We start from the raw sequence: 15,829 nt of genomic DNA on the forward strand, positions 1-15,829 counted from the left end.
TTTAAATCACAAGCACCAAAAGGGTAACTCAAACTCTTGTACCTGTTTTCGCATTGGCACAGGTCAACAGATCTACAGCAGTAGATATTACTGCCTCATCATTCACATTCACAGATTCTACCATCTATTTTTCTATCCAAAAGGATAAGGAAAAATAGACTTATCTATCCTGCACTCAAGCCCTACCTTTTCAGAAACTAAGCACACTGCAGACAGTTCAGTACTTGAAATCAAAATTGCTAGGGAAATGCTGAAGAAATCAATCACGCTGCTTCATTGCCTGACACTGTCTCCTTTGCAGTAACTTAATGCTAGGAGACATGGTGCTGGAGAAGGTGCTGGATTTCAGATGAAGTGTGGAGAGCAAACTCTTGCCCACTGACTCATGTCAGTGCCAGAGTGCTAGAGACATCTCAAGTGCACAAGTTACATTCTACCTGCCTCCTACCCCTACCAGTTTCAATGGGACAATGTCTTCCTCTTCACTCCCTATCTGCCATTCTGAAGCTTCAAGTCACTACTGTTTTCTATATGCTTGTTTTAGAAACAATTACATACAGTCAACTTGCAGGAAGTAGCTGGAAGGAAGCAAGAGCTATTATTCCTCCAGCCACTGAAAAGTGAGTCTCTATTTGGGAGCATATGTACTTTATTTTCAAATGAAAGGTACTCAGTGAATGTAAAATAGTACTCCAAGAGCTACCCCATTACAAATTTTTATCTCAGCCCATATGAAAATCATTATTCTAAGTAACAGGTAGTGTTACGCATTTTCAGGTTTTACTTTCCAAAAAAAATTCCGGGAATTTTTCAGCATTTATCTTCCAAACATACAAACTGAGTTGAAATCAAGGATAAAAGGAAGAAAAGGGGAAAAACGGTTTAAATCGGGGAAAATAACAACAATAAATGTATACATCTTTACTTTTTAGTATGCTGACAATTCATACATATGTTTAAACAGTTTCTACATTTGTATTACAGCAAGAAATAGTTGTACGCAACAGAAGTACCGTCATCCTACTGTCGTAACTCCCTATAGTATCCATAGACAAGGATTTAAAAAATAAAAATAAAGTCCAACTTTTGCTTATCCCTAATCACATGCTTCTTTAATTTTAATGTGTTGCTTGCTTTCTACATGTTCTTTTATCCTGTCGGCATGAGAACTAACTTCAATGCCACAGTACTTGCAAGGCAATGCATCCTCTTCACCTCCCTTTTACTCTTTTTGAAAACTTCTGAATACTGATTTTCACAGCTATATCCACATAGAGATTTGCGCTTTCTACCCATCTTTTACATTTTTTTTTCCTGTGTATGTTTTTATCCAGCCCCACATTAAATGGAAGCACTAAGCACCTATTTATGTCACATGAGCCAATCGTGGCACGATATTAACAATTTAATCTATTTAATCTGACTAGCTTCATGTTGTGTGTGGAGTGAGTTTTACATATAACAATTGCTTCAGCTTCAGTGCTGCAATCCCATCTCGATAGACAGTTTTGTATTTCATAAAAATAAAATTGAGTGAATTAAAAAACAAGTGTAAATCAGTAAAAACCAAATAACTTTAATAAAAAAAAAAGTATCAGGTCATTTAGTGGTGAAATTCAGTAAAAACTGAAAACGCGGAACACTAGTAATAGGGTAATGGCACAGAGCATTAGATGAGCTTGTCCACATCTAATTATGGTAGCGCTTAAATTACACAGCTCAAAAAACAAGTAGGAGTAGGAAATTTGATTTGCCTAGAGCAGATTACAATCCAGATTTTGAGTAAACAATCTATTAAACAGTACATTTCAGCCCCAAGAAGCCTATTTTATAAGTCTCTCGGCTACTGACCAATCAAAGGAAATACCAGCACTACACAGAATTACCTTGACAGCCTGAACATTGAATGAAGAAGTTAATCAGATCCAGGAGTGCCACATCTCGATCTTGTTTATATGCTTCAACCCAGTCATCTACCACAGACTAAAACAAGTTACAGAAAAAACAATGATAGATGGTTGAAAATCACAGGTTCAAGCATTCTATAATATAATGCATCTAACATTAATAAATTTCCATTTATTTTTTTCCAGTAAACCACTTCAGAAAGAATAGGGTGAAATCTTACATAATGGTGGTACTTCTCTTTAGGAATAAGAGCAGGAAAGATTGAGAGAGAAAGAACAAAAAGGCCCACAGGTGCTTTGCCCACACTTCAAAGCCAGAATTCCTTCTAAATGAAAGATGCCATTTAAACTGTGAACAACCACATAATTAATATCAGCAATGATCCTGGGAAGTTCACTTGCCCATCCTCATCAGGAATCCATTTGTGCAAAAGACTGCGAGGGAACATGAACAAGAGTTAGTTCATGTACTATCTACTGCAAATTAAATAGTAAAACAAAGGACCTGTTTCTGCAAGTGCTTGACCTGGCTAGACCCAAGGTCTCCAAGGAGCCCTTTTCAAGTCAACAAGGCTCTGCATGGGTACACAGGTCCATCAGCACAAAACACGGTGAAAGGTCCAGGTCTAGGGCCCAATATATTTTTAAGTAGATTTCCACTCCCCTGATTTTGTATAGCTTTCTTTAGTAATGGAAAACAATTATTGACTATAACAGAAAAACAGGAAATCAAATATTTTATAAAATGCTATCAAATATCACATTATTGGAACTGAGAGATAAGAGCCAAGATATCTAAAGTGATGCCAAAATTAGAATGCTCAGTTAGTATCCTGATTTTCAAAAGCCTAAAACCATTTGCAGTTTCTACTGATGAACCACTTGATTTTTAAAAATCAACCCTCTCCCCTTTCAAGTGCTAAAATACTACTTAAGAAGACTGACCTTAAGAATCTTTTTTTTGGATAGTTTTCCCAAAGATCCCTTCCCTTCTAATTATACTAACTTTAAGCGTAAATTTAGCAGGCACCTTGGCAAAAATGCCAGATTTTTTCAGCTGGCAATGTAACAAAGATTAGGCCAGGAGTCAACAGATTCCAAAATTACTAAAATTAAACAACAGAAATCTACATCCATCTCCCCTTCCTGCTTCCCCCTTCTCCCTCCCCAGCAGATCTACTTAGAACAGAGATCAGCAACCTTTTAAAACAGGCTGAAATAATCCAACTCAATCCAAGACAGTCTTCCAGCCTAGCCACTGATGCTTCTCACCACCTTCGTCACGTGTACAATCTGCCGTGGAATCTGCCTCTCCCCAGTGCCCTGCCCCCAGGCGCATTCAAAACACCACCAATATCTCAGCTCCATGGGCCAGATGAAATCACTTGTCTAAACCATTCCGTTCCCAACACTGGAGTTACCTGCATAGCACGCTTGCCCACACTGACCACCTCAAACAACGTAACTGCTTCCACCACTTGGCCATTCTGCAGCTGGCTTGCTTTTCTGGTACTGGAAGAATTTCTTCTTATGTTTTCACACTGCTCTTGGACCTTCCTTTTTCCTCTCTGAAACAATTCACATGCAGAAGACAGAGTAACCATAAGACAGCTAATGGGCATACAGACATGGCCATACATGCTGCCTGGAGGTAGGTGTTCTACCCTCTTACAACAATTATGCATGTGAATAAGTGCAAGTGGCAAAGAAATATTGAGTAAGAAAATACAGGAAGGAGAAGAGGAAGAACACAGCCGAGTTCAAAATTTCCTTTGTAATCACTGGCATAAACAGGAAGGTTAAGTGGCAGACTGGTTATATACACTGTCTATAGGGCATTTATTCAGGGTGTCAGTAAACTTAAGAGCACCTAACTGCGGTTCTAGTCCACCCTGAGAATGCCTGAAGAAAAGTTAATAAAAAGGTGAGTAGACCTTCCTCTCCCTGCTTTCTTGTTTCATAGTTTCATAGTTTGTAGGGTTAAAAGGGACCTGAGCAGATCATCAAGTCCAACCCCCTACCTTGGCAGGAAAAAGTACTGGGGTCAAACGACCCCAGCAAGGTGTTCATCTAGCCTTGTCTTAAAGACCCCCAGGGTAGGAGCCTGCACCACTTCTCTTGGAAGTTGGTTCCATATCCTAGCTGCCCTGACAGTGAAGTAGCGCCTCCTGATGTCTAATCTGAATCTACACTCTGCCAGCTTGTGACTGTTATTCCTAGTCACTCCTGGTAGTGCTCGGGGGAACAGGCACTCCCTCAATGCCTGCTGGTCCCCTCTGACTAGTTTGTAACAGGCCACTAGATCCCCCTTCAGCCTTCTCTTGTGGAGGCTGACCAGGTTCAGGTCCCTTACGAATCAGTTTTACGAGTTAAATGACAGTGACCACATCTACACAAGACGCTGACTTGATACGACGCAAAACAAGATGACGCTACTGAACAATGAGCTACTGCACAGTTAGCATCACCAAAAAACCGTGAGGGGATGCTACTTGGGTAGACGAGGGCAATGGGCAGTGTGTTATAGACATACATCCATTAATGGATTTTCCAGACTCGAACAAGGTGTGGTGGGATGGAATCTGGCCCATTATGCGCATTGAAAGATTTTATATATACACATATGTGATGTAAAAGATTTTATATATACACATATAGCTACACATAGATATATATATATATATAGATACACGTAGATAGATAAACAGACAGACATGTATGTATGTATACACACACACACACACACACACATAAAAATACAAACTTACTGGAGTTTTCAGATTGCCATTTCTCAGACAGCTGCCGTTCTGTACAGTGGACTCAGGAACAGTTTCATCATGGATAGAATTTTCTCTGCAGAATAATAAGCAAACAGTATTGAAGCGCATACCACACCTCTCCTGTAAACTAGCTAATTTGTATCTGAAGACCAGATTTGCTACATCACTACAACAGAGAAATTCCTTTTGAGAGCACAGAAAGTTAAATACTTAGATATAAACTGTAGAGGAAAATAAAGTGTACCCATGTACAATAAACTATAAAGGCTTCCTGTAAAGGTGTGGCAGCAGTTGCATGCCTGAGGCCTAGATACATTTTACTGGTGATAGTAGGCAGTAGCTTTCTTGTTAAAACACACTTAACTTTACTTTCGGAGCCCCGTGAGATTGCATTATCTAAGTAACAGATGAAGAATCAGGCTGTTAACGAATGCTGTACACTTTGATTCTGCATAGCTCTCAGATCCTGAAATAATTTCATCTACCTACTTAATTTTAATTTTTCTTGTGTGAAAAGTACCATTAAAATTTTTGAACTGTGGTGGCAAAATTCAAAAGATGCTCAAGTGTTTGCAGAATTGAAGACTAAGAAAGTAATTTCAGGGTGCACAAGGTTGTATTGTTCAAAGTTTTTATTGATTTGGAGGTCTGTCTGGAGAGAAAAGATCAATTACAGACCATACAAGTGTAGCAAAACCCCGTTTTTCTTTAATTTATTTTAAAATGCATTCCCTCCCCTTCCCCAACCATTTCAGACTTTTTCTCTCCCTCTCTATTCCCTGCAGATAAGTATAAGTAAGCTAAGATGTAGGATAAGTTTTAACATTTTATTTTAGGTAGTAAGTTTTATTTTTCTCTCCCCTCTTTGCAAATAAGTTCCCTGCTATTTTGATATCGATACCCACTGTTTTATAAGTGATCGTTATTATGTTTGTACTGTTTTTATATTGTGTGATTACTGTTTTAGGCCTATATGTCTAAGTTAGTATAAGTCATGTCAAGTTTCCATTTTGTATGTCAAGCCTCTATCTTGTGTCCTCTGCCCAGGCATCCCTTGTGTTGCAACTGTATGATTCATGTACCCCTCCATGTAAATTGGTTCCCGGATGAACGAGAGTGATTGGGAATGATTGAAATACAATGGTAGCAGGCCTGTAACGACCAGGCCATCACCCCACATTGATTCATCCAGGAACCACACCACGGACCTCACGCAGGAACAGAGATAAGAACCCAGCATTTGAAAGACAAAAGACCCTGCAGAACCAGCAACTATACCATTGTACCCCACCATTACAGACAACCAAAACTGCACATCCTTGCATGGAGTACACATGCTCAGTATGCAAGGACCTGACCCTTGCCTGGGCATGTCTCCTGTCACTAACGTCACACAAGCTGTCCCCCTATAAAAAGGGGCAGTGAAGACAGACCCAGTGGGACACCCTCTCCATCTGGACCAGCACCATGCCACACCCCCTATCCACCCAGAGGCCCTGCCAATGACCCCCACCCTGGACAACACCTACTGGACAAGGACCCCTTTCCAGCCTGGACAGATAGCTATCACTCCCCACCCCCTCTTCAACCAAGAACTTGGACTCTGCTTCTCTTCCCTACCTGGACTCCAGCCCTTCCACTGAGTCTCCTTCTCCTGCTGCCATTGTGAGTGAGCGTGCGCGTACCAAGAACTTCATGGGGCTGTGTAGTGTGTTGTCTGTTTAATAAAACTGTTATTTGGACCCCTAAGTTGGGTTTTGCTTTACTATTGTTTGGCCCTGCTCCAATCTGCTCCTCACTCTTCTAACTTCTGTCTCATTTCTCCCTCTCCTGCTTCAGGCTCACTGCCACCTCTAACACCTGTCCTGAGCTCCTCTCTGCCTCCAAGCCCCTGTTTCTTTGCCACTGTCTTTTCCCTACTGCCTTTTCCTTTTCCCCTGAGCAACCAGGTTTCTGCCTCAGTTTCTTTCCTGGCTGTCTCCTCCTTGCCACCACTTAGCTGCCCCCCCCCTCAAAATCTCAGCTGTCTGCCTCAGTTCCCAGCCCCAGACTACCTTAAGTAAACCCAAGCCTCAGTTCCTCAGCCAGCTTCTCTGTAGTCTACCCGTTCTAACCCCGGTTCTGGCAACTTTCACTCCCTACATTTTAAATCTCTCTCTCTCACCTGAACCTTCCCCCAAGTATCCCAGACACCCCAAGTACACACATACACACTGTACCATCCAAGTTAGAAACTTAACCTGTGTGTATGTGTAGGTGTATTGTGTGTGTATGTGTATGTATGTCATTGCATGCATGATATACGAATTAGTGATCTGTGTCTAACTTTTGGGGTGTATAGTGTACGTGTTTGAATTGGTGATAGGTATGCATGTGCCTAGGCTGATTTGGATGTGTACGTGCCTGAGCTGGTAGTGTGTGTGCATATGCACCTAATTGATTTGTGTGTTTGTATATGTGCAATTGTGTCACACCCTCCTGTCTAACAGCGCAATATTGAGATCCTGAGAGTTGGCCTGACTCCCTAGGGCAACAAAAGTGTTAATGTTAATGCTAGAAGACAGCTATATACAGTAAAAGCTCTGTTATCCAGCATCGCCTCAGGAATGGGGAATGCCGAATAACAAAATATGCCGGTTAACTGAGCAGCCTAAACAGGCATCCTTGCCTACTCGGGCCACCGCTCCTCCCGCCATGTCCAGGGCTTCGATGCCCCTCCTGCGGGCCCCGGCAGACAGGGAGGCGGGCCCCACACAGCTTGTTATGCCCCCAGGCTGTGGGGGCTGTTACCTTTCAGCTCCATGTTTTTGGGGAACCTGACACAGAACACAGACTGTCTGACTCACAAAGAATCGCCCCCCCCACCTAAACAGAAACTAATTAAGATGCAGTGAGAAACACACCTAAAACCTTCCAGATAAAGGTGACAAAAGTGCAACAAGTGCCCTAGGTCTCATTTGCATCTGAGATGGGATCAGATGACCATTCATTTACATGAGAGATGGAGAACAGAAAACCTGAAGCAGAGACTGCAGTGAATTCTGGGATCAGCAAAGCAGGGGAGCACTGCATGATGGGGAAGTGTTCCAAATGCTGATCAACCCACACACCCAGCTCAGCATTTATCAGACCAGTTCCAATCTGGATTTACAAAGGACTTTTCCTTCCCCTCCCCTCCCCGCCACACACACCTCTAAGCAAGAGTAAGTTTACTAGGCATCTTGGGCCATACATTCCCCGGTCCCACTAGGGGAGGCCTATGTAAACTTAATTGGCTAAAACTCGGTTGCCGGGTTAGGGAATGCTGAGGCAACAGACTGAGTCAGAGGGGGTATGGGCAACATTTAAACAATGGTACAGGGTTCATCACAGTGCCCAGCCCGTTGGAGCCCTGTCCACAAGTGTTGTCATACTTTTCCCGAGACGACTGGTGGAAGTCCTCTCCGCAACAGGTTATGAACACTCCAATAATTGCCTTAAGTCTGTTAAAAGACTATAGTAAGATCTGGAAAAGTCATGCTAAGCTGAGGCTTGTTCACAGCAAGTAAAAATCCAAAAACCCTGATGCTGCAATCTATTGTTTCTGAAGGCACCAGGAGATATCCCATCAAGTATATCTGCTATCCATAGGAATGTCAAGCTGGCTCCCAAGTAGGTGTTTCCTGAGTATCAATCAAGTTCCTGAGATGTTCCAATCAGATAAGCCCTTGTCAATAGAAAAGACAATTTGATTTACAATATTGAGAATGCTTGAATGAAACTGAACTGGGGGTATAAAAATCTGTAAAAGAAGCAGCAGTGTGTGTGCTGATACCACCCACTTTCTTCTGGGGAGGCTGCAGGAGGAAGATCATCTGCCTTCAAGGATCGTGCTGAGAACTTTGACCTGTCAGCTTTGCAGCCCGAGTGCCTTGGACTGGTGAGATCCCAGCTCTTTCTCTTTTCTCTTCTCTCCCTCTAAGCATAGATTTCTGAACTTGAACTGTATTAGTTAAGCTTGAGCTAAGTTTCCCCAAATACTTAGTGAAACCAGGGTATAGTGTGACTGTTTGTGTTTGTTTTTCCTTTGCATGTCTATCACTACTAGTGTCAATATATATTTCATCTACTTAGCAATAAATAACTTTTATAGTCAAACTGGTGGTAACTGGGTAAATTTTGCCTTCTTTACTTCTCTTTCCCTACTTGCTCTGTAGCAACGCCCCTCTTACCTAAGCTAAAGATCCCTGTGAAGCCCAGAAATACTGTGGGGTCTGCTCATCAAGAGGCTAAAGATTGGGACGTGCTGAGTTTGAAACACATAAGGGGATCAGCGTGTACAGGCTGATTGACCCAGTTTGGCTCAGACGTGCCCTAATGAACTGAATGCTGGCCCATGAGGGCGTCATCTGGACACCCAGCCAGATTCAGAGGTATTCTGTTTAATTGTGTGCTTGTGTCTGACTGTGGTTACTGTTGCTCTGATGAACTGATTCTTGGCATATGAGGGTGTCAGCCTGTCCATGCTGATCAACCCGGCCAGGTCAGGCGTGTCACGTTAATCTGTGTCTGTTTGTGTGTATGACTGATTTGGGACTGGAGGAACCCAGCCCCACTGAACTGAGTCCTGCAAGATAGCTCCATTGGGGGGTAAGGGCTTGCAGAAGGGAGAGATACAGTTCCATATAGAAACACCAGTAACACAAGCAGCACATTGACAGAATTACCAAGACCCAGCCCTAATAAATGAGCACACCCCGAAGTCGCAGGCAAATCTGCTAACAGGGCTCAGCAGCGCAGGCTGCTTTGCCCCGGGCTGCGGGGGCTCGGAAAAACTGGAAGTGCCACGGTGGGCACTTCTGGTTTCACTTTACCTTACAGGCCAGCATACCGGTTAATAGAGCATGCCACCTTGTAAGGTGCTGGTTAACGGAATTTTTACTGTACTAGACAAATGGTTTTCAATCTTTTTTCATTTCCGGACCCCTACAAAATTTTGAATGGAGGTGCAAACCCCTTTGAATCATAAGGGTGGATATTCACATACTTTTGATTGATCATAGTCATCTTTCACAACCCCCTCCTCCCCCTGGCCTCTGAGGACCACAGGTTAAAATCCACTGGATATGACTTACCAGATGCTTCTCTTTAGATTTTATTTTTGAGCAGCAGCAACCAAATGATGCAATCAAATGTTGTTTAAACCTTTCTAGTTCAACCCATAGATACTAAAAAAAAGAAACATTTTTAGCTTATTCTTCTAATAAGGACTGTTTTCCTGTTTTCAATTGGAACCTGTCACACATTAATCCACTATAGCTCACAAATTAATTAAAAAATATATCCAAGAACATTCTTCTGTTTTTCTCTTCTACACAATTTCTTTGTCTCCGACCAGGCTTTGAAGCTGGGGTTGAGCTAACATGTTGTTACCTGTGCTATTTTTCTAGAACTGCAACACAGATGATGTTCAGTACTTTACTACTTGCCACAATTAAAACTCAATGCTTGTCTCCAATATTTTACAGTTTTTCTCAGCAATTTACTTGTACCAAAGATCACTGACATTATAAAGATTCTTAGCTTTTAAAGCCAAGAAAAACCATCAGATCATCTATTCTCACCTGCAGGATCACATGGGCCACACTGGCTTATAGCATGCAGACCTTTCCCCAGGAACAACACAAAAGTCTTAAAAGTGACCTACTGATGGGAAAATCATCTCTAAATTCAGTAGGATAAGAGCAGGGAGGGAGTTGGCCTATGCCATGTTTTTTGTTTCTGTTTTTGTTTTGTTTTTAAATAATTTGTATCCACAGCCAAATCAGCTAAAACTAATTCCAAATCCCAGTGTCCAGAACCATAAGTGGCCCTACTACCGGCAAACATCCTCCACCCACACCTGGGGCTTCAGATGTTTCCAAAACCTTTAGTAGGCATCCAACTTGCAGGCCCAAGCCTGAAGGTTTAGGGTTCAGATGCCCCCGAGTTTTGCTTGCCCTCAGCCATAAGGCCCCCAGAGCAAGCAAGAGAGGAGAATCCCATTTCCATAAACCGGGCTTAAAGCCACTGCACCTTGGCAGGTACTGGACCACACTAGAAGAGCAGTTCTCCTGCAAAGCGGTTCAGGAAAACTGCCTTCCTAGACACAGGTACATGGTATTTACCCTGTCAGGTTAAGACGCAACACATGATATTAATATATGACTCCAAGAAAGAAAGACTTGCTGGGACTGGTACCAGGTCAAGAGATTACAGGGTGCCTACAGCAGTGTGCAAATGATGCAACTGAAAGGACAGGGTGAGGCATGGCATGCTTCCCAAGGCTGCAAAATATAGAGGAAGACTGCTGACCAAGAGCTTCAACACATAATTTTCCCTGATCATTATGCTGCGACTCTACAAGCATTCTTCACTCAACCCAGGATTGTCCAACTTGTATCCCCTTGGGGAATGTCCCCTCCAGGGACTTGGCAAGCTGTGTAGTTCACATCAGGTGAGGCACAGGTCGATGGGCTGTGCGCCATGAAGACTCTCTCCTGCCCCACCCCTTGCTGCACTGCATGCCCACACAGGCATCCCCTTGCTTCCTGCAACTCCCCCCATGCAGCCTCAGACTCCCCCTCATCCCCTCACCCAGAGTGCCACATTACCCCACCTCTTGGGGCAAAGGCAGGAAGCAGCAACTGGAAGAGGGAATGGGAACCCAGAAGCTTGCTCCAGCTGCTGTTGCAGCCAGAGTAACAGTATAAGCAGCAGCACGTGGCCAGCAGGCCACCAGTTGGACTGCCCTGATATATACAAAATAAATCTTTTTCTTCTTGTCTATCCCAACTAGCCTGTAAGGGACAGACAAGCACCAAAATACAGCTACTCCTCACTTAACGTCATAGTTACATTCTTGAAAAATGCGACTTTAAGCAAAACTATATTAAGCAAATCCAATTACATTACAGTAGTTACCTACTAGCAGGTGGCGGCCAAACAACACTATACCAAATGCTGCATGACTTTAAACAAGTATGATTTCTAATAAATCAGCAACATAATAACAAAACAATGTTAACCAAGACAACATTAAGTGAAGAGTACCTGTACCAAAACCTTCTACATCATTTGAATTATCAGGACACTCTTGTAAAGCAACATCACAAGCTGCAACATACAAACCATCAAACCCCACCAAGTTAGGAAGAACCAATAAAACAAGTCAAAGTAACTGGAAAGAAAAAACGTGTTTTTATTGTCCTTTTTATTGTCTGTAAGGTTTCTATTTAGAAAGCTGTGGCACAGGAACTGGTTATCTTACTGTCCGATAATGCCAAAGATACATACAGGGCCAATATGCAAGTTTTTACTGATTTGGAAGTTTAGGCAATATAGATCTTTAGGCATTACTGTGTGTCTGGGTACATGCATGTGCGTGCATTTTATGTATGTGCATGTACATAGGTACACATATATACCCATACATACATACCACAGCACAAAGAATCTGAGCCATACTAACTCTATCTAAAGTTTTTGGTTCCCTGGATCGCTCAGGCAGATTTATTTTGTATCTGTTAGCAAGTATTTTATACCATATTTACTCAAATACAAGACGACTCTGATTATAAGATGAATCCACAAAAATTAGCTTCTATATATATAAAATTTATAAATTCAGTATAATTTTCCAGGTATAGAATCTAATTATTGAAGTTTTGTCTTGAATCATCCCCTTCCCACTACTAGAGGGAAAATAAATCTGGGGGATCAAACAGCCCCCTTGCCCTGTGCCTCCTTCAATTTCTTCCCCCTATCTTTACTGTCAAACCCTGCTCTCTCTGAGCACAAAGAAGCGAGGAGCAAACTTGAAAATGCTGACCTTCCAAATAAATATAGCTGTAGCAATTTGCACATAGTACCCATAGAACAAGTTCATCCAGAATTGATGCATTTCATCTTTTTTGGAAACTGCTGCAAGTTTTAGCACAGGTACACCATACACACACACTTAAGTAGCCCTCTGGCACCTACTTATAGGTAGCACAAACTATGCATGATATTAATCCAAAACCAAAAGCCTCATAATTTATCATATAGCTCATTGGGCTGGGCCCCAACAGAGTCAACAGCATTTCACATACCCCCTGCCTCCCCTCACCCCCAGCTGGCTCCCAGGAAGCCCCTCTCCCCACACACACACACACACACACACATCCCTGTGCACACCCCCACCACACAGGGCAGGGCATGCAAGGAGTGGATCACACCTGTCTTGCTCTCAAACACTGCTCCCTGCCCACTCATAGCCCACAGAGTTTTGACAAGTTGTTTGGGAAAAGGGGGCTGGAAATGCTGACCCAGCACATGACAGCTTATGAAAATTACCTAAGTGGCCCTCAGGCCCAAATAACTGCCCACCCCTGCACTAACCTATCTTTGTAGTAGGCTCCCATCTGCATGTTTTCCCAGTATAGGCTATGTATTTTATTGTCACGCTCAGTGCTGGCTGCACTTTATCAGCTTCGCAGTTGGTTTCCATCGCTATGCCATTCCATTTCTATCCCATTCCAGCATTCCACATGCTGCTTCTGCCAGCAGTTTAATAATAGACAATGTATTTAACAAGGTTTCCTTGTGGGTGAATATATGAAAGGGCCTTGTTTCCAGGCTGATTGAGGTAAAAAAAACCTTGTCTTGTACTTAAATATGACAATTTCTCTTTCTGGTAAGTGGCAAAGTTCCTCTCTCTCAAAATGTTTATGTTTATTTTTGGTAGAGAGCTTTTAACCACAACTTAAGACCTACATAAGTATATGTTTTCTTTAGGCTTTCTTGATGAAAAAGGGATGCATTTGGAGGCTGGATAGGGATGCTTTAGAAATAGTAGTCATGCAGGAGGTTGAACTAGATGATCCTTGAGGTCCTTTCCAAGCCTATAATTCTATGATATGATGATCTGCTTAAGTAGGTGCAGGATTCAGACACAAATTTGGGGCCATTTAGCTGGCACTACTGAACTAAATTAAATGGATGTGATTTTTGTTTTTGACAAATCTTTAATCATAGTTAAAATATTAGAATTGTTTAAAATATTTTCAAACTGAATTAAATTCCTGTATCCTGTGTCACAGAAAAGACAGCTATGGCACCTTAGGGCTTGAGAATGAATGTACATACCGTTACAACTGGTAGCGCAGAAAGATTTCATATGAAACCTCAGAGAAAGGCCTTTGAAGAATGTGTGGGTGCCTACATGCAAATTTCCCATGCCATGTTTTGAAAGCATAGATGTGCATCTGACATCTTTAAAATCACCACCATCCTTTTGTACCTACAAATATCTTGGATTCTATGATTACAAATAAGAGCTCATCTTGTTTCAGTGAGAAATCAGAAAAAAGGGAAGCACGGCTAAGACTCCTTCTCCATCTGCTAGTAGCTTTGACTTTTAGACTTTGCTGCTGAAAGATCATGAGCACATCTGTACCTTGCACTAATCTTCACAATATGGTCCACTTGCTAGTGGCTTGTTCAGGAGCTGACAGATCATCAAGCAACTGGTTATATTTTATGTGGCTTAACAAGGATGCAAAGACATACAGAAAGGGGTAGAGCATGTACAAAGCTCTTCCTCCTCTCTTGTAAATCTAGACAGTTTTATCCAGTTCTTAATTCTGCTTTTAATTTGTTTGTCATTCCTATTCCTTGAGGTTTCCAAATATTGTTCTAAATGCATCTAGCTTACATGTCACCTTGCCAAGGGATAGTATCTCTCATAGTAAACAAACAGCAAGGTTAGACTAGGAGTCTGAAGGTTTGATGTGCAAGTGCACCCACAGTAAAGCCAAAGCAGATCAAAGGCACAGAACAAATGAACTAAATTAGTGTTTCTCAACCCATGGGTTGCAAACTAAAAGTGAGTCGCAAGAATATATGAAAGGGTCGTGAGCAAACTTTAAAAATGGATTATTCTTTAAAGGAGAAAAAAATGGGAAACCGTGGCTTTTTCCTTGCAGGCTGAGACTGCCTGGGACCCCACATACTGGGGACTAGGGTCTGGGGCAGGAGCAGTGAAGGGTACTGGATCAGGACTGGCCATCTATGCTTGCAAATGGGTCCTGGTACAAAAAAGGTTGAGCCACTGAACTAGATGAAGGCACAATCTACTTAAAAGGAAGGGATAGAGGAAGTAGTCAGTGGAAGAGTAAGAGCAGATCACAGACAAAAAAACCTGGCCCAAACAGCCATGCAGCATAAACCCACCCTGTCACTGCAGAGGCAATGCCCCAAGCAGGGCTGTCTGGTTTCAGTGCAGCATTAGTCATGGGTCATAGGCTATACGGCCTGCAGGCTCCTGGACCCCCTGCCAATGCATAGCCCCATCTGCTGCCCGAACTCCCACCACTGCATGGGTGAGCCCCCTAGTACTGTGACACAACCAGTCCCCAGCCACACGAGATCTCCCGCCCACCCTGCTGCTGTTGCACAGCCTCCACCCTGCCAGCTGTGCAAGCCCACCCCCTGCACTGCCACCACCATGTGCCCCTTCTGCCAGCACTGCTGTGTGTACAGTACAAGGCCCCCTCTGCTGCCAAGTGTGCCCCCCCATGAGCCCTGCTGCCTGCCCCAAAGACCCCAGCCCTCACCATAAAGACAGGAGTGACAGAGTAGGCAAGAAGCAGTGGGCCACACATTAACCCCTCACAGGCCACCAGCTGCCCAGCCCTGCCCCACCCCGAAGCACTGCAGCCACGGCTGCCTGGACTTACTGGTGGCTGGCGGCAATGGCACTGCTGGGCTCCGCGATCATCTCCGCTGCATCCTGTTGGCAGTGTGGACAGTGCAGGGACAAGAGCAGCAGGGGCCTCCCAGCTCCACTCGGTTCCTACCTGGGGTGGGGGGAAAAAAGCAGCTAAGAACCAGAAGCAACCACGCAGCAAGGGGGTGGAAAGACATGCACAGCAGTGGGGAAGGCAAAGGCCTGGCACTGCACAGCCACAAGAGGCAGGAGCAGGGAGCATGCAACGAGCCCAATGCCCTTGCAGTGTGGGCCTGGGGAGCTGCCCCTGCCCTGAGCGCGCTCCTGTGGGGTGCAACGCAAGGAGGCAGCACTGCGGGGGGGGCTGCAATGCAGTGTAACGCAGAGAGGGGAGACCCCCGCTGCCCCCCTCG

At 43.5% G+C, this 15,829-nt stretch overlaps 1 protein-coding gene across 3 annotated transcripts in view; it reads right to left on the bottom strand.

Annotated features, from left to right (window-relative positions):
* LOC149874607 (cohesin subunit SA-2-like) overlaps positions 1-15,829 on the bottom strand; it is a 99,473-nt gene that overhangs the window by 83,501 nt on the left and 143 nt on the right. For 2 of the 3 annotated variants that reach the window (XM_090064485.1, XM_090064476.1), the window contains exons 1-4: positions 15,427-15,829; positions 4,676-4,760; positions 3,329-3,475; positions 1,887-1,983 (exon numbers count right to left, since the gene is read on the bottom strand). In XM_090064485.1, the coding sequence (XP_089920611.1) occupies positions 1,887-1,983; positions 3,329-3,475; positions 4,676-4,760; positions 15,427-15,467 (370 nt within the window). In that variant the 5' untranslated portion in view covers positions 15,468-15,829. The remainder of the gene's footprint in view (positions 1-1,886; positions 1,984-3,328; positions 3,476-4,675; positions 4,761-15,426) is intronic. The other variant, XM_090064469.1, reaches the window with a different exon arrangement.

Source organism: Crocodylus siamensis, chromosome 1, assembly GCF_052110815.1.
Source record: "Crocodylus siamensis isolate JL-2025a chromosome 1, ASM5211081v1, whole genome shotgun sequence".
Classification (NCBI taxonomy): Eukaryota; Metazoa; Chordata; order Crocodylia; family Crocodylidae; genus Crocodylus; species Crocodylus siamensis.